The 18,131-nt window shown below is 48.3% G+C and overlaps 3 protein-coding genes across 3 annotated transcripts; all 3 read right to left on the reverse strand.

Annotated features, from left to right (window-relative positions):
- Nucleotides 1-1,192: 1,192 nt before the first annotated feature.
- On the reverse strand, nt 1,193-8,761 carry K441DRAFT_636433 (P-loop containing nucleoside triphosphate hydrolase protein). Its single transcript, XM_067646477.1, has 6 exons — nt 5,726-8,761; nt 5,296-5,632; nt 4,495-5,246; nt 3,542-4,444; nt 2,651-3,415; nt 1,193-2,598 (listed from the first exon to the last, which is right to left on the reverse strand). Exons 1-6 carry the CDS (start codon nt 8,631-8,633, stop codon nt 1,268-1,270), a joined length of 6,996 nt encoding a protein of 2,331 aa, XP_067504100.1. The 5' UTR covers nt 8,634-8,761; the 3' UTR covers nt 1,193-1,267.
- A 1,603-nt stretch (nt 8,762-10,364) lies between these two features.
- On the reverse strand, nt 10,365-11,059 carry K441DRAFT_560674 (Nitroreductase; the record flags this gene model as incomplete). Its single annotated transcript, XM_067643500.1, has 2 exons — nt 10,365-10,682; nt 10,769-11,059. 2 exons carry the CDS (start codon nt 11,057-11,059, stop codon nt 10,365-10,367), a joined length of 609 nt encoding a protein of 202 aa, XP_067504101.1.
- Nucleotides 11,060-13,466: 2,407 nt separating this feature from the next.
- On the reverse strand, nt 13,467-17,394 carry K441DRAFT_636439 (uncharacterized protein; the record flags this gene model as incomplete). Its single annotated transcript, XM_067646478.1, has 1 exon — nt 13,467-17,394. The coding sequence occupies one exon, from the start codon at nt 17,392-17,394 to the stop codon at nt 13,807-13,809; it is 3,588 nt and encodes a 1,195-aa protein (XP_067504102.1). The 3' UTR covers nt 13,467-13,806.
- Nucleotides 17,395-18,131: the final 737 nt, after the last annotated feature.

An 18,131-nucleotide genomic window follows, 5' to 3' on the forward strand; every position in this document is an offset into this window, starting at 1 on the left:
CGTGCCAATCGTCAATCAAGTCGATTGAGGCCCTCTACCCCGTCACCCGTATCACGCCCGGCTCGCCGCGCATGCGCAGGAAGACTCTAATTACGAGAGTAAGAAGGACNTNATATATAACGTACAGGTGCTATGTGAGGATCGTGTANGCAGGTGGAGTCGCCATATTTGACAAAGTCGTCGTCGCGTAGAGCTCCAGATTGATTCTGAATCTGGAGATAGAGGTTAACGCCTCCAGAATATTCTGGTGCCAAGAGCTCCAGAACAACTACCTTATACGGTAAAGCGTGCAAATTTAACGCGACTGCCGATCTGGAGGAGCTCCAGATTGAAAAGTCGTCAGAATCACCGAACGATCGCGTCAGATTCAGATTTGACCTCCAGATCAGTTTGATTCTGGAGCCTCCAGATTGATTCTGGAGTTGCAACCGAACATACCCTTAGTCTCCCTTACAAAAAAGGTTTACCCCAGCATTAGTAGGTAAGAAGAGCTTTACTACTATGGCTTCTAACGCATTAGAGAATGGCCAAACGACTACCTTAAGCCTTTCTACAGCTCGCTCTAATCCTACTATACCTACCGACCTCTAGCGCGCCTTAGATCACAGCTTAAACAGTAATGCCGACGCATCTACTAGCAAATTCTAACCAATATCGTTAGACCCCAAACGCATATTCAGCCTTACGGGCTTACTCCTTACTGCCAATTGCGCACGACTATAATCTGATATAATTGGAGCTTTAATGGTGGTAGGATCATGGGATAAGGAAGGCATAATCAATATGGTAGTTGGCAGCTGAAGCAGCCGCAGAAGGAAGGAAAGGTATAGATACGGCAGGATGGTAAGTTAATACCATGCCAAGACTCGCAGTAGGCTTATATTGAAAGCTGGGCGACAGAAAGGACGATAGGAAACGATGGGAGCGTCGCCAAGTAGGTCCTCCTACATCAACATCATGCCAAGACTCGCGATAGTTGCTGACACCTACACCAGTTGAATTCGGTTGAAATAGTTGCCAAGATCTCAATATTGAGTCAATCAATTCAACCAATTCAAGGCCTCAGTTGAGTTGAGTTGATTGATTTGCAACCCTGATGGGCGTAGATACCCATAGATCCGTCAAGGAACAGGGCTTGAATCTCTTAGCAATGGCCACGTATCAAATAAGCACCCAGCAATAACATGAAGAAGTCCATTAACAGCTACAATCATTCTAAGTCATTATGAAAGAATCCTAACATCATCACACGCGATATACAGTGCCACTACAGACCTAGCTGGTCATTGGGAACGAAATGTGCCCCTCCTGCACACCTATATCCGGATCGCTCTTTTACCCAACGAAAACCCGCCGGACATACGCCCATTTCCCTCAGTTTTTCCTGTACCCTGGCTTCCCCCTGCCGTCTCCTCGCCTCTTCTTCTCGAACCTTTTTCAAACTTTCTTCTGCTGCTTCTTTAGCACGCTTCACAGTTAGATTATGAAGCCTTTCTTCCTCATGCTTGTGTTTGAGATCATTGATCTCATCTTTTGACGCATGGCTCGTTTCCATTATAATCTCCTGCAACTTGCCTAGAGTGTGCTCGCCTCTAATTTCCTTTTCCTTGAAGTTTTCAATGTTTCGCTCTTGAACAGCAATGGATTCCTGTAGGGATTTGGCCGAAGCTTCATTAGCTGCAATATTGGCCTGAAGCTGTTGCCAGATTTCATCAGAGACACCTAAGTCTCGTGGCGACGAATTAATTAGCTGTGAACCGTCCCCTACCTTCTCTTTCTCCATAACTGGGTTTGGGTCAGTCGAGCCTGTAGCACAACTTATCGAAGTAGCAATATTAAACGGCATTGGCGGGCTTGCTTCAGGGCGTTGGTTGAGAGATTTGCTCGCGACACCACCAGACGAATCACCCAATTGTGTTTCGTCTGTGCACCTTGCCCTCTGACTCTTCAACATTGATTTTAGAGCTTGAAAAATGTCTACCATCGTCACGGTGAGAGAGGGAGAGCTCTGGCCAGCACCTTCATAAGCCGCAGCCGTGAGTGATTTGGAGATTGTCTTGATATCACGACCGTTACCCCAGGATGAAAGGCTGGAGAGCTCTTTTAGAATAGCAATCAGCTCAAGATAGCTTTCGGATCTGGTCTCCTGGAACTCCGATCCAATGTCTATCCCATTCTGCTGCAGTTGCCGATGTAAAAGCGTCAGACACTCTTCTGGTTGCATGTTCCCGAAGACGACTTCCTCTGGAAACCGACTACACAGCCCAGGATTTACCTTGAGAAGGCGGTTTATATCTTCGGTATAACCAGCGAGTATAATGACGATCTTGCCCACAAAAAGTGGTTTCGTTAAACAATCAACCAATTCGTTAACTGCTTCCCGTCCGAACTCTCCGTCGCACAAGCGATAGGCTTCATCTATAAAGAGTACTTTGCCCAGTCCTTTTCTTAAGGTATCTCTAGTTCTTGGTGCGCTTTGGCCGACAAATTGGGCTATAAGATCGGATGCAGAACATTCTAAGTAGTCTTTAGTCGATAATATGCCCATTTCATAAAAAAATTCTGCCATTTTTCGGGCAACTGTAGTCTTTCCGGTGCCTGACACAATATTAGATGTGGTCAAGTCGGATAGTTAGCCATGGCAACCTACCTGGCGGGCCCTTGAAAATAAAGTTGAAAGGAATATGTTCTCGTGGATCCCTCTTCCGAGCTCTTGTGTTGGCAACGATTCGCTGATATTTTTCTAGTTGTCCTATAAGCTCCTCACAACCCACAATATCCGCAAAGAGCTTTCGACAGCTGTCAGCGGATTTTGTAGCCCGATTAAAATTCTCATCAAAGTCCTGAGGCAGGAACAAGATGTCCGATCCGCGCGTCTCTGGATCCACGAATGAACAACGCGTTTGCTCGCTTTCCTTCGCATGGGAGATCAGGTTCTCAATATCTCCTGCGTTTCCGAAATTTGGTAGATCCCGGGCTCTGCGAAGAAGTTCAAGGGCAACGTTCTTCGCCTCTTCCGTCGCCTCCAGGCCTTGCTTCTGGAGCCTTAAGTCGAGAATCTCTTTAAGTTCCCTATCGTTGAAATCCTCAAAATAAAATGCCTCATTAATAGGGAAACGTCTTGCAAGACCTGGATTCGAATTCTCTAACATCTCCGTCACTTGTTCCTTGTACCCTAAGAGTAGTACGCATCTATCTTCACCTGGCTTGCTTTGGACTTCGGCCACGAGTGTGTCGATTACGGCGGTTTTATACGGATCTACGGTATTTCCAACTGTTTTACCGCCGGGATAGAGTCCGTACGCTTCATCTATAAGGAGGGCTTTACCTTCGGTTGCTGTTAAAATTGCTTTCGTATTTCTCTCAGACTCTCCGAGGGCACTGCCGACAAAATCTGCCGGAACTTTGGTTACAACTATTATATGCTTCGTTAGCATTGGGTTAGAGGAAATCTTAAATTCCTCAAAAGCAAGTAATTTTTCACACAGCACCATGGGCTGCAATTTCTGGAGGTTAACTTAGATAGAGGTGTGGGTCTAACCTTCTCCCTTTGAAAGCAGTCCTAGATCAGCCAAAATCGACGCATAGAGCTCTCCAACTGTCGTCTTGCCTGTGCCAGGTGATCCAAGAAAGACTCGATTGAGGCTTACCTCAATCGGAGGTTTCTCACAGAGCTCTCGACGGTAATTCAGCTGGATACGATCAACAAGCGCTTTGACGGATTGCTTGACAACATTTAAGCCGATCAAAGTTTGAAGTTCTTTCCAAGCCTTGCTGTGCTGGATTGCACCTAAGGGCTCAGGCCCTATTAAATCTTCCTTCATAAAGCCAAAATCGTCAGGGGTGCCACCAGTAATACGCTCGTGGTGTAGACGACTAGCTTGTCGCTCGGTAACTTTAGCCCAGGCGTTCTCCAAGGCACGTGCATTGCCATATCCTTCAATACCTCGACCCCTACCCAGTCGTCGAACAAGTATTCGAATGAAAAGACCATTCAAACCGTCTTCAATTTTAGCACGCCCACCGTACTTCTTTTCTACGAGACGACTAAGCATTGCCGTAAGTTCTTTGTCCGTATAATCAGCAAAAGTAAGTCGAAAAGGCATGCGGCTGTCGAAGCCTGGGTTATGTTCGAAAAACTTCTCCATCTCTTTTCTATAACCGGCCAATATGAAGACAACTTTTCCCACCCTTTCTTCGATCTCTGCAAGCAGGAAATCCAAGACTGCTTTCCCTCCATAACTGTTACCTGAGGCAAGTTGATAAGCTTCATCCAAGAAGAATGTACCTCCTCCGGCATTGATAATCGTTTCAATTTTATTCTTTACTCCTGTGACTCCTTCATGCGCAAGGGTGGATCCAGTTACCTCTACGAATTCTGTCCCCGGTACCGCACCAACAGAAGCAAGAAATTTGGCATAAAGGCGAGCAACAGTTGTCTTGCCTAAATGGTTGTTAAATTTGACATGAAAACTCTTGGTGGGCTGCCCTCACCAGTTCCAGGATTCCCGAGCATCAACATCCCGAGCCTCTCTTTTTTCATATCGCTTCCTTGTCTTCCAGCGGTCTCTATTTTAGCCTTGATGCTCAGGATCTTGGACTTGACGTCCTCCAGGCCAGTAAGTCCCATTAGACTATCTATGGCTTCATTTGACGCGCCATCAACTCGTTTCTGTCGTTCCCACTCCGCTTCGGATTTACTATATGCATCCGTAATTATCTTGCAGTCAATTGATTCTCTATCATCAGTTCGATTGGGCTTGAGCACCTCAGCCTTCTTTGTCGCCGTTGAAGCAGGTGAAGCTTCATTGTCTAAAGCACAAAGGGTAACGTCTGCTGTATCTCTCGGCCGAGGTGTTTCGACACGCAGCTGGGCCACCTTTAAATCTCGTCTCTTCTGCTCTAGCGCTTGCGTTCGTTCAATGGCTGTTCTTTTCTCGGCTGCCTCTTCCCTAACCTTCTGTATTTGACGATCGAGCGCTGCCATCTCAACTGCATGTGATGTTTGGGCTTGGTCGCGCTTATTTTGTAATTCAAGGTCCAGTTCTAGCTGCTTTTGTTTGCGCTCGTCATCAAGGTTGCATTCGCGGCAGGTCGATAACTGAGAGTGGTGGCATTTACGCCGTTCCATATGGTTCTTAGAGCACTTAAACTCTACCACTCTTTCACAGGCCATTTTTGAGTGGTCGAACAGCTGGTGGCAATGCTGGGGACACGGGTGTAGGCCACAACTTAGCATCGCGCCACTGTATACTCTTCATTAGCATATGCTTGATAATAGGAGCTAATACTAACCATGGTTCTGTGCATCCTCCGTCTGGGCAAACTTTATCGAATTCTTCCGGGCTTCGCAAAAGGGCGATGCGGTCCGTGTGGCGCTCACACTTTACGGGAAAGCCATCGTATATATGGTTTCCATCCTTAAGCATCCCCATGAAGCGTTGCCACAACCCTCCACCTTTCCGAGAACCTATGAATGTCTCCGCATCACCAATAAGGATAAGCGCATCCCGAGCCCGCGAAAGTAGAACGTTCAGACGCTCATGAGAAGTCATGAAACCAATGTCTCTATGAAGGTTACTCCGCGTTAAAGAAATAACGATAATATCGCTCTCGTCACCCTGAAAATTATCTGTGCTAGTTCAGCCTTCATTCGGACCGTGAAAAAATTGCGAAGCACAGCGAATAGTTCCAGTTTTACAGTAAAAAAGGCGGCAAAACCTACCAATTGTAGAAATCTTGATACGGGGCTTTCCCAAGTCAGCAGACGCCGCAGGCATCAATCCAGCACGGACTAAATCGTGGGAATCCAAATCATTCAGCACAGGATCATTGTCTTTCCCCAGCTCATCTAGTAAGAGACGTAGTTGACCGAGGTACGGCGTCAACACGGTAATGTTATCAGTCCTGTAGCCCTGCTGGCCAAGATAACGCACACACTTTAGAGCCATCTTTGCTTCGAATAAATTCTTCTTCGATGAAGGTGAAGTCGTATCCTTCCAATCAGGCACGTCTTCCATCTCTATTTCGTTTTCCTTGTGGTTGACAAATATCAGATTGTCCCTGAAGCCGCGCAGATCAGGTCTTCTTTGCGTCCTTGGGTCATCGATTAGATCTGGATACGTCAACTGCCTCACCAGCGCCGACAGCTCCGGGCGCATTCGATGTTGCTGAGATAATACTTGATGAGGATAGTTCCGAAGGATGAGCCTTTCGAATAGGGATCGATTCAGGTCGTAGCCGCAACCTTTCTCAACGCTAAGGTCGTAGTGCACTCTAGGGCGAAGCTGTTTGTGGTCGCCAATCAAGATTAGCTGCTTCGTGTCTGGACTAAGTGCAGTAAGTATATGGCTCTCGAGGATTTCTCCTGCCTCCTCAACAAGTAGGATGCCTGGAGCAATCGATTGTATAGCCTGCACATATTTAGCTGCCGCCGTAGTAGTACATCCGATGATGCGCTTTTGACGGATAACTCTAAGATCTTTCTCCATGTGTATCGCATTAATTTTCTCAAGCGATGCATCGTAGGCAATTCCCGCATCGTGAATGCTGTCCAAGCGCTCTTTCAACATTTCTTCCTTCCATTCCTTCAGAGCTTCTATACGACTCTTGGCTGGCATCCTCCAGACAATCTGAAACTCCTTTCCATGCTCCCTCTGGAATACTCCTGCGTCTTTTCCACGGCACCATCTGTCAAGCAAGTAGAAGCGATTAGCCACCTTCCCTTTTCTACCGACTCGCATCATATCATCACGATCTCCAGGTATTTCGAAAGCACCGAAAAACGGTGGACCCTCGGACCGGAACTCTAGATGCTCCAAAATATCAGATTTTGAAAATTCTGCCTGCTGAAAGCCCGCGAAAGCCTCGTGCAACGTATGGCTAGCCTCCGAGACTTTTAGTTTCATCAAATTCAACATCTCACGTTGTTCACGAGTCAGCCTCACGCTGGATCGCATTTGGGTAAGTGAAATGGCCTGAGACCTTGCCGTTGCCTTTTTGATCGATCCAAGCCGGACAATGTCTGATTCTAATATACCCAAATTTAATAGATCTTTAAGGAACTGATCGAGGGCATGATGAGTGTAGCATACCACAAGAATCTTTTCCTTGGAATAGTCATTGATAGCTTTGGCGATAAGAGATCCGATAAACGATTTCCCGGTTCCTGGAGGACCTTGGATTAAGCTTATCCGTTGTCGAAGCCCTGCCAAAAAGCATTTTGTTTGAGATCCATCAAGTTTCGTTTGAGAAGGTAGCTTCAATGCATCTTTCAAATCAAATGCATGATCTGTTTCGAGGTCTTCCATGAGTTTGACCATATCAGTACTCGGGTGATAGTTAGGAAGAGGCAGGCATTTGCCTTGCTCCCAACGAAGTATTTCTTCCTCCATCGACAGCTCCTTGATTTCTTTCAGCTGCTTTAAAACGGATTCATAGGCAAATAAAGCGGTGCTTAGCTGGACCAGTTTGACGTTATTCGCGGTCTTAATCCGTAGCAAGGCTTTTTCTATCACCGGTTTTGGAATCTGAAAGCATAACACTGGGGGGTTTCGCTCCAGGAGGTTGTCATCCCTAATCAAGGTACCCAAAGTAATAACTTCGTCATCCACCACTAAGCAGGCAACAGAGTCATTCTTCAGAAACTTTGTATTCTCTTGTAGAAACTTTCTTCGGGCAGCTCCTGTCTTGGCCTGCAATTGGGGGAGATCCTCCACGCATTGCAATTGTAACGACCACGGCTGCCGCTCGTCACACCTAACTCCCGTCATACTTAAATTTTCGATGCACATCCCCTTACGGCGTCCCTTCTTCACCATGAGGGCGATCTGTATTTCTTCGCGTAGATCACGCAGCATGTCCTCGCGTAACAATCTGAATTGAGCATCGATGTGGAATGCAAGGCCTTCACGGCTGTTATGAGAATTATCCATCTCATTAGCTCGAGGCAGATATGGGTCCTTCGATGCGAGTTCGTCCGGAGTTGGAAGAATAGATATCTGTCGTATGTCGGCAAAGTCGTTATCATGCCGTCCACCGGGACCGCCGGCATCATTTTTGTGCTTAGCTGTGAGGTTGCTAGTTATATGTACGATTCGTTGTGCTCGCAGCCGGACTTCAACTGAGGGGCCCTGTAAAAGCTGTTTATGTATGCTTGGATCCTGCGCGACGGCAGCATAGGTGATTGCTTTTTCCATTGGTAAAGAGAGCAACTCTAGTAAAAGCCACGAAAAGGCTTCGGCTCCATGCTCTGTGAGCTTCTGAGACCTCGCGGCTTCGAGAAAAGCGTCCCATGTAAGTGGTGTATCAACAACTTTTAATATTATCTGACGCAGGACTTCACCGCCACAGATCGTCTTCAGTTCATGGGCCTGGAGGTAGTTAATGAAAGCAGATGTGGGACCGTTCAAAAAGGCTGGTAGCGTATTAGAACTCAATGAAGATTGCAGAGCGGGGCAGCCGTGGCAGCTTCCGACAAGCCGCTGGATACATATAGCGGGCTCTGGCTGGTCACATATTGCCTCAAGGAACTGCTTCGAATTACTTGATGTGATGTTTTCTTTCCCAGTCAGCACTTTGCTAAACAAAGTCCGGAGCTTACTGCTTCGACCAGCGGTTTTTTTACCCGGCATTGCAATACGACATTAACATAACAGAACAGGTAGCACTCAGGTCGCCTAATGGATTGAGGGTATCTACCGCTAGTATCAAAGAGCGAAGAAAAGCTTGAGTAGTGGATATGTGGAGATTTCAGAGACGTTCGCAGGCATGAGTAATAGCTGCACGTCTTTCACTTTAGCGTCATAAATAGCTAACGGTCGCAATCGCTGGGGCGAGGCATGTGCACTCGCACCGCTAGCTGGAGCCAATCATGTTTATAGAAGCTGCGCGGACGTTACCCCGCCTTTTTTTTGGCGCTGCTCGCTGGCACGCACCCGGCATGTCATAAGATAAGTGCCTCTTATATTCTGCCACGACAGTACGCGAGGGATTGCATAATCTCTGACCATCTGCTTAAAAGAACATATTTAATCAGCAGTTTTATCAATTATTAACCTAGTACACAGGATTTGTCTATTTGTAGGTCTTCTCTCTTAGGCGGCGGCTCATCCCTTAAGCTCGGACCCCTAGAACCTGGCTACCCACTGAACCCGCTACCAAATCAAAATAAAACCGCCGATTTGTCCCCCCCATTTTTTACATAACTAAAAGGAGCAGAACTTGCAACTAGTTATCGCCGATTTCAGAGCTGGCAAATTCGAATTCGGCAGTAAAGCTGCGCGCACGTACGGTGTCCCTCCGTTAACTTTTAACGATCGATTAAATGGCAAAGATACCACGACGAATTGCACACTAACACGAGTAGCGATTAACTCCTACAACGTTACCTCAAGCAATCTCAGACGTGATTCCGTGAGCGGATTTTCGATCAGCAAGCTAACCACGTCTGAGGCAGTTTTCCAACATTTATTAAGAAATGCAACACTTTTTATAATTTTCCCTATCCCTTTGTGTGGCAGAACGGGCTTTACGTATTGGGCGCTTTGGGCGCTCCCGCCTGGGCTAGCATGCTATAGGCACCCTAGCTACAGTCATGGGTCATCTCCGGTCGGAAGTAATACGCACGGCCTTCAACATGTTTTTACCTTTGTTTAGGTATAAATTTACGCATTTTGATTAGCGTGATCAACACGCGCTTTCAACCGGATGCGCCAGGGTGGTGTAGAGCTATAGCGCGATTGTGTTATGGAGGAAGGATACGGAAAGGAAAGTAAGGTGGGCGGGCTTCCTAGATTGTATGGAAAACACTCCTATTTTTAAACTCCGAGTCATCGTAGAGCTCTACTGGTTGGCTTAACACCATGCTTTAATACCTTATTAATCCTTCCTTCCCAGCCCCCCTCTCCTAATTGGGTATAAAACTGGCGCTCCAGGAGCTCCAAAGCTTTAAGATCCACTTCGCGCCACCGATTAAATCAGTGGATCCACCCCAAAGCAAACTAGATCCAGCCATCCACGCCATATTGCCGCCAATCCAACAAGATCGCTGCTTCCAAGTTCATAAAATACGAATCCATTGCATAACAGGTGCACATATGGATATGCGATGCAGTAAACTCTGTCTCTCTATCTTCATCCTCGTTCTGTACGTTAGGTCTCACTTCCTGCTCTTAGTATAGTAAATTAAGTGAAATATCAACTCATATTCAACAATGCAGACTGTATCTTTCCTCTATTGTGCTACAAGCTAGAAAGCAGCCCAATGTTCGTATTCTATGCCTATACCACATGCCTCTAAAACGCCAACGCTGGATGATCCAAAAGCTCTATGGCAATACATCCAACACCCATTGGAGCATCCCTTATTTCCCATAGACAAACATTCTCTCTTCCACCGGCTTGTATGTCTTCTCGTTCGGCTCACCCGCTTTGCCACCGAAGACTAGTTGGGCCTTCAAGCTCCACTCCAGCGGGATGTTCCAATGGTTCTGTGCCTTTTGATCAATGACCGGGTTGTAATGCTGAAGGTTGGCGCCAAAGCCTTCAGCCTCGAGACCAGCCCAGAGGACATATTGGTGCATCGCAGAGCCATGTTGAGACCAGGCCGGCATGTTGTCTGCGTAGATAGGATACTTTGCCATGAGATCGTTGACTGGAGCCGGGTCTTCAAAGAAGAGGATCTGGATATTTGGAAGGCATAAGCTTGACTGCTTCAAATTGTGCGGCGGCGGTAAAGTGGAAGGAAAAGGGTTTGATAGAGACTTACCGTGCCATAGCCACCGCGGAACATACTTAGTCTTTGCTCGGTTGCGGCAAATTGGTCCTCAGGAACCACGGGCTTCAGCACCTCCTTCACCATATCCCAGAAAACGTCATGCTCTTTCTTCAGAAGAACTACCAAGCGGGCACTCTGGGTATTAAAGAAGCTGGGAGCATGGAGGATGGTCTGCTTAACAAGTTCCTCAATCGCCTCGTCTGAGACTGGAGATTCTTTGTTAAGCGCATAAATCGAGCGGCGGTCTTTCACTGCATTGAAGAAACTTTTAGAGGATGTCATGGCTGTTTTGGTAGACGAAAAGTTACGAGTAGACGGAGGGAAGAGGGGATTGGATATGCGAGGAGTAGGTGAATGAATTGTAGAGCTAATTGCTCCAGCAGAAGCAAGGCCATTGCTTTTGTATTGGCTTCCTAGACGGAACTGAAGCGGGAGTCTTTCGACGATTTGTAAGGAGTTTTTCAGTAGATTAGTAGACATGATTGACAGCAGTGCAAATTCCTTTTGCAGTATGAGGCCCATGACGAATGCTGTGAGGCAGAAAAATACCAGAACACGGAACCGGTACATGTCGTAGCCGGATGCTATATCAAGGGGCCGATGAATTAACAATCAAGGCGGGACGGAATATTTGCACGTCTGATTTTTATGAAACACTATCCTTAGCCCGCTGAAATTCGTCCACGCGTTATCGATAAGAACCAGCCAATTAGATCAACGCAATCGACCGTACGCCGTGGACGCCAGCGGGTTAAGGGATACAATAAAGAAACTGTGCAATGAAAACCGCCTCAAGGGCAGAGAGTCGTCAGACCACCCCAGAAAACTGAAGTTATCATCAGAGAACCGCACAGCCAGCGATGAACGTGCTGCGCATATGCAGTACGAGTTTTAACGAAGCACGCCTCAGGGTCGGCGCGCAGCCCGGCGTTTTGAAACGCCTCTTCCGGCATTAGTCAGCGCCTTAAGAAGATGCTGACATATGTAGAAATCGTCCGCGACTAAGAGCTCCAGAGCCTCAAAATCTACCAATCAAATCACCGGATCCACCGCCATGAAAATTGGCTCCAGCTAAACGCGCCAAATCAGCTCCGGTCCAATAGATCACTGCTATCTAGGAGCTTTCGTGATGCAATACTTGTCACCTGTACAGTTAATATCCGGTATCTCTGGATAGATTCGCTTTGTATCATCCAAGATGATAACGATGACTAGCTACGGGAGTCTACTGTAATGGGAACCACATACCAGCAGTGACAGTCGCGGCTTTAGACGCTGAGCATTCCACTCAAAGGCTATATTTTGATCATCCCTCACTTCCCGCTCTAATAGAAATAACATTTACAACCCAAAGCTGCGAGGATTCCAGCGGTTCCTTTATCTCACTAAAATTAAGCTAGGGCATAGATGGGGAAGATCTAAATTCTCTGGACTTAATCCTGGACACCACTACCCCAAACACGCGAGGCTGGACGACTCAAGAATGGTTGCTCTCACCCAGGATGATACACATTTTGAAGAGCACAATCTATTGGGCATGCAAAACCGTTGAATCGGACGAAACAGGCCCAAGCGATCCCGTTTTCAGTGCCGCTCGAGAAACATGATGGGACTCGATAATCGAGCAATTCTCCAAGCGCTATCTCACATATGATACGGACCGGCTAACTGCGCTCGAGGGCTTGGCAAGAGAGCACCAGAAAATGCGCGACGATAGCTGCTGTCTCAGCGGGGGCGGTATCCTGGTCGTGGGCATCCACCGTGGGTGAAGTATTCCATCTACTCCCATCTCCTGGAACGAACGTGCGGCCCAATCACCGTCATGCNGTCAAGCTATCCACAACAGTGAGAATGAAACCCGCAGCAGAGGTCAAATGTGCAGTCCCCAACTGGGACGACAGCTTCAGCTGTCCCTTAGGGTACATGGACCATGAGGGCAACTCCTATTGGCTGAGCAGCGAAGATAGGGAGTTTCTCCACGATAAATCTCTAGGTCCCACCGCGTTATCGGTAGGCTTGCAGGCCAACATGTGTGATCTTCGATGACTCCGGGGATAGGCTAGGCTGGGGCACTTTCGACACTGAAGTGCAAGCCCTGAATTCAATTCACCTCATCTCTCTTATCTATGAGTATCCTCTCCCGGATGTTTCGATTTCCAACAAGGAAAGAAATATTGTGATATTAGCAAAGCCGTACTACCACGACTGGTGTCTTCGAGTGCATCGGATACCATCGGTTCGGCTTGTTCTGAGAATGTTTTGGCTCATCGGGTTTGATTGGTTGGGTTATCGTGACATCGCCGAATATCCCCCTATCTATTTGAATTATTACGTGGATAATTCTAACTGGTCTATTCACTGAAATTCAAGGCTGACTTACGTTTAATAATGGGGTATTACTGGATGCGTTTCGGGACTGGAGCCCGGAGAGTATTGGATTTTCCAGTTGAAGATAACAGCAGGTGGGGGAACTGGAAGACATACGGGCTAAGGCGGCTCCCCATTGTCGCTCTTCACAACATGCCTTTCTTCCTTGCGTGGGATAGTATGACTTCAATGTGCGAGGACATAGGAAGACTACCGAAGAGATTAATACGTGAAGAGAAATTAGAATGATCTTATTATGATATGCCCTTCTGAGGTTCGCCCGCATCGAGAAATACCCTAGCTATTTCTTAAAATGTAATTCCTAATGTTTTTAATTTTGAACCTAACGTCCATGCAGCCAGCTAAAATGCCAGTTAAACATTCCATCAAGTGGGACGGTCATTATATACAGTATAGACATATCTCATCAATTCATACTCAATGAAAGACAGCCCAGACCTATCGTACCAGCATCATCCGTTCAGCTTCAAACGGACGTAGACCCAAAGCCCAGACTCAGCCAGACAATCCCAAATCCACCATTTTCCAACCAGCCAAGAATACACAATAAGACCATATCCCAGCCCGCCTTGTAATCGATGCAGTGATAATAAGCCACATTCGCAAACCTTGATGTTAACCCGTTGCCAATCCAAAACCCACTACAGAAAAGCCGGCGTCAATCTGACAGGAGTTTCACTCTCCGCACTCCTCTCCCTTAAAAACCTTTCCGCCATCCTCTGCCCTGTCGTCGGGGTGACCGGTCCTGCCGCACTCTCAACACTTCTCAAAGTAGCAACAGGCTCCCCAAGCGCACTCTCAATGCCCCAACCCGCCTCGAAGCCGGGGTCTGGTTCCTTGTCGAGAGCCAGATCGCTCGAGCTAGTGCCTAGTGCAACCTTACGCAGCGCGTATGGAGCGGGTGGGGAGCGAGACGGTGGGCTGGGGCACGCCGCAGTAACAGCAGTGGCGGAGTAAGGCCCGGCAAGAATCATCTGGAGTGTGTCGCCTTCGAGCGCACGGCCAGTGATGGGTTTGCGGCGGACGTGAGTTATTGGATGGCCGGCGGGGCCACTCCTCCTCTTCTCAACTCCTCCCACGGTCGCAGAAGAAGCGGGAAGACCATGAGCATTAGGGCTGCGGAGGTCGATCGCGGATTTGGGTCTGCTGGCGATTTTGCTGGAGGAGCTGTTAGAAGCGCGCAGGCTGGGGCGGGGCGGCGTGGCTGGGGATTCAGAGGGGCGGATGTGCGGGTCAGCAGTGGAGGTAGTGTAGTGGGCGAGACCGGAATTACTGCGAGCCCAGATGGAGAAATCTAGGGCCTGGGAGGTCTGGGGATGGGTCAGGCGCTGGGGAGCGATGCAGAGGGATTTGGTTGATGTGGAGGTCTGAATATTTTCCTTTTTGTTGTCTTTCTTCTCTTTTCCTTTATCTACCTCGCTTGGTGTGGGAGTTTGTTCAGAGCGTGTGGGTTTCTCAGGGAGTGGTGAGGTGTAATCTGAATATACTTTCAGCTTTGGGCTCGGCGAGAATCTCGTTGGAGGCGTGTCAGTTTCTGGTGTCCTGCGAATTCGCAACGTTTTGGGGCTGTTGCTTTGATTGCTGAATTTTCGTCCTGTATCAATCATAGGGAAGCGGTCGTTCATTCTACTTGATGATCGACGCTCTAACTTCGGTCTACTCGACGAATGATTTTTAGCCCGGCTTGGAGGGTTTTCGACAAGTTTCGGGCGATGGTATCTTGCAAGAAGGCCAGAGGCTTTCCTAATGCCGCTTTCGGACCCGCCAATGGTGACATCTTCGCTTTCTACAATCTGGACTGGTTTGCGGTGATAACCGGTATTTGCATATCGGCCGTTGATTGCCAAATCTTCTTGCTGAGGGTGCTCGAGTTCGGAAACCTCTCGAGATAGCCAGTCTTTCCAGTCCTTACTAGATCGAGCAGAATGGTTGACAATTCGAGGTTTTGAGTAGGGTGCACCAATGACATAGCTTTTGACTGGGTGGCTAGTAATGATAACAGCAGTGCCAGTCTCACCGGTCTCAGATTCGACAAGAGAGACGGCACTATCATTCGGTTTGACTGACTGTTCATCACTAGCTTGCGAATAGACGCTCGGTGAGAGGGGAGACGTGACGCCTCCTGGAAGTAGCCAAGGGCCATTTTTAGATCCCTTCTGGAGGGCAGGCGTCTGTGCTCTTGAACCAGATTGCTTGAAAGATGGTGACCTCTTAACTGATGGCTTCCGTGAAATGCTTCTTGCTAGCTTTGTCACGGTATAAGCGCGCTTCGTGGATTTTGGGAAGAAAGGGAAGCTGTCTTCCTCAAGCGGAGTCTTCCATCTGCCTTTTGACCTCTCAACCCGGCTGGAAATTTGTTCGGCAGTAGGTGGTGTAGCCTTTGGAATTTGTTGGGGACGATTGCGAGGCTGAGAACTGCCACTCCTCTTCCGCCGAACGGTGATTTGACTGCCAGACTTGCCGCTGCCCTGAGAACCAGACTCCTCATTCGTGGAACTATATGACGGATCTGCCCTTGGGATGCGCACAGCTCCACGAACGCTGGTTGTCCTAACCGGAGTCTTTGGCTGATCTGGGGTGACATTCTTGATGGTAGCTTTGGTAGCACGATTGAGGCCGGACGTAGTCGAGTTCATCCGGCTCTGCATAGTTAATGTAGAGGCTGTTTGGCTGTGAGTGCCCCTGCTAGAGACGAAAACATCATTTTCGGTCCCCTCATCTGTATCATCCTCTATCTCCGGGTTGACACCATTTATCTCCTTCATCAAAGCGGAAAAGACTCTTTGAGGATCGATAGTCGCAGGAGCTTCCTCCACAACGCCTTCTATAGACATAGGATTTCGGAAAGCCATTAATCTAGGGACAGGAGGTGACTGATAATTTGATGAAGCTAATGCGACACTCGCAGCGCTGGTTATGCTAGGATTGGCTTCATGAATAACAGATAGCCGCTTGGTGTCTCTGGTCGTGACTGTGTTCCCGGCAGATGAGTTTGTCCAACTCGTCACTCGAGATCCTGGCTCACTAGCATCAACTTCGCTTCTAGCAGCAGTGCTACTTTCCCCCGATTTCGCACAGGCTAATGAGGGTGGTATTTCAAGAGAAGAAGCCCGTGATCGGGCACGCGACAGCGTTTCTTTATCGTGGCCAGGGATATTCTCGAAGCTTGAAGGAACGACTAGGGAGCGCGAGCCGTGATTGCCGAAATACTCTCTGCTAGCCTCAACATGCTGGACTGGAAGTGTGGTGGAAGCATTCGACGGCCTGTGGAAGACGCGTTTGATCTTGTTTCTAAGTGAGTTGGAAATTGACCTTTTCGGTTTCTCTAGCCCACTTAACGGCTTCTTCACATCCTCATCGATGCCACTCGACGGCATATTATTATCGTATGTCACCTTTCCGACCTGTGGCTTTGTGAGTTTTTTCGTGGCCTTTTTATGCCGTTTCTTGAACGGAGCCATAATGAAAGAGGGTCTCTCGCGAAGTTTCCGGTTCTGAAAGTCCTGGAGGCATCTGTCACGGGCCTTGTCGAGGGACTCATTGCCAGATATTGTTGCAGGGGGGTGTGCTGTCGCTGCCGGTATGCTTACCACGCCAAGGTCAGAAAGCAAGGACCTGCAGCGTTCAGGCACAGGATTTGCGGTGCGAGGTGCCGTAAGGTATTTCGCTGGTGGTTGGCCGATTGGTGAACCAGCTTGAACGCTGCTTGCGTAATACATCGACCGCACCTTGCGGATATGATCGGTTGCAGTTGGGGAAGATATGACATTCCACTGATTGCGGGCCTGCGTTCCAGGTCGAGTGTTCTCACTGCCAGCCAATGAAGGCGGAGAGATCACCGTCTCCCCCAGTCCTGCTCTATGAACTAGCGGGACGTTTTTACTAGCTGTGCTACGCTGATGGTGAGGAACGCTAGACATGTACCCGCCTTTTTCGGACTGAGAGAAGCGGAGACTGGATTCCCGGGGCGGAAAATGGCGGCCCTCAGGCTTCCTACTTGCATTGCTTTTCGACATCCGCATGCCAGAATCGCGGCTCTTTGACCTCTCGGCTATGTCCGTTGCATGAGCCCTCGCGTAGGCTGTTGTAGCTGCAACTAAGGCATGTTTTTGGGCCACGTCTGGATCCATTAGCTCTGGGGTGACCCCTACGGCTCGTTGGTGAACCGTCGGGGTCGATTTTGACCGACTAAGGCGGGTTCTGGCATTGCTGGAAGCACAGGCGGGCATCGAAAGCTACAATCAGGCAATTTGGAGGAGATACGAGTATTGCTGCAACTAGCAGTTCGGGGAAGATGCCGTATAGTCAAGGCTGATCAAGGCTGATCAAGGCTTGGACAACAATACGCCAAGACACGGTGCCGGTGGGGATGAAGTTTGAAAAGAAGAAAAGCTCATCATAGGAAAATCGGACGACTGGAAGAACAGAAACAAACAAACAAGGCCGAATCGTGACTACCTTAGCGCAATTGAAGGTCATGCTTGCTGTCATTGCCTCTCATTGTCTGCAACTCTCTGCAGGCAAGAGCGCATCAAATGCGGCAGTGTGATGGTGAGAAGTTGAGTTACATATCTCCGAGACACGACGCGCAATGCCTTGGACGTTTCTGTCGCGCCGCGTTTAGCTTCAGGTGCACGCTGCGGATCTGCACTCGTGGCTGCCAATCAAAGAAAGGGACACGTGCGTGACATCTGGGGATGAATTATCCTTAACCCGTTAAAACTGGTCGAACGGTTATCGATAAGGGCTAGCCAATTAGATCAATAAGATCAAGACCCCACCCGTTGTTTTGATTCTGATGTTCGTGCACGGATCTTCCTCAATTCGGCCATGACGGATCAAGGGATAATGGGGTCGAAGTAAGCATTACAATATCTAGAGGTCACTCTTCCCGCTGCTTTGCGGTATGAAAGGTTAGACGAGCTTCAGACTCGAGGACGAAGGTCGACTTCCCTTTCTTGAGACT

Source organism: Cenococcum geophilum, assembly GCF_001692895.1.
Source record: "Cenococcum geophilum 1.58 unplaced genomic scaffold K441scaffold_21, whole genome shotgun sequence".
NCBI lineage: Eukaryota > Fungi > Ascomycota > Dothideomycetes > Gloniales > Gloniaceae > Cenococcum > Cenococcum geophilum.

Bases quoted from the DNA above. Each gene is read 5' to 3' on its own strand.
- K441DRAFT_636433 (XM_067646477.1), bottom strand. From the start codon at position 8,633: ATGCCGGGTAAAAAAACCGCTGGTCGAAGCAGTAAGCTCCGGACTTTG. The intron at 5,633-5,725 runs GTAGGTTTTGCC...GAACTAGCACAG, and splicing joins TATCAAGATTTCTACAATTG to ATAATTTTCAGGGTGACGAG. The intron at 5,247-5,295 runs GTTAGTATTAGC...AAGAGTATACAG, and splicing joins GGAGGATGCACAGAACCATG to TGGCGCGATGCTAAGTTGTG.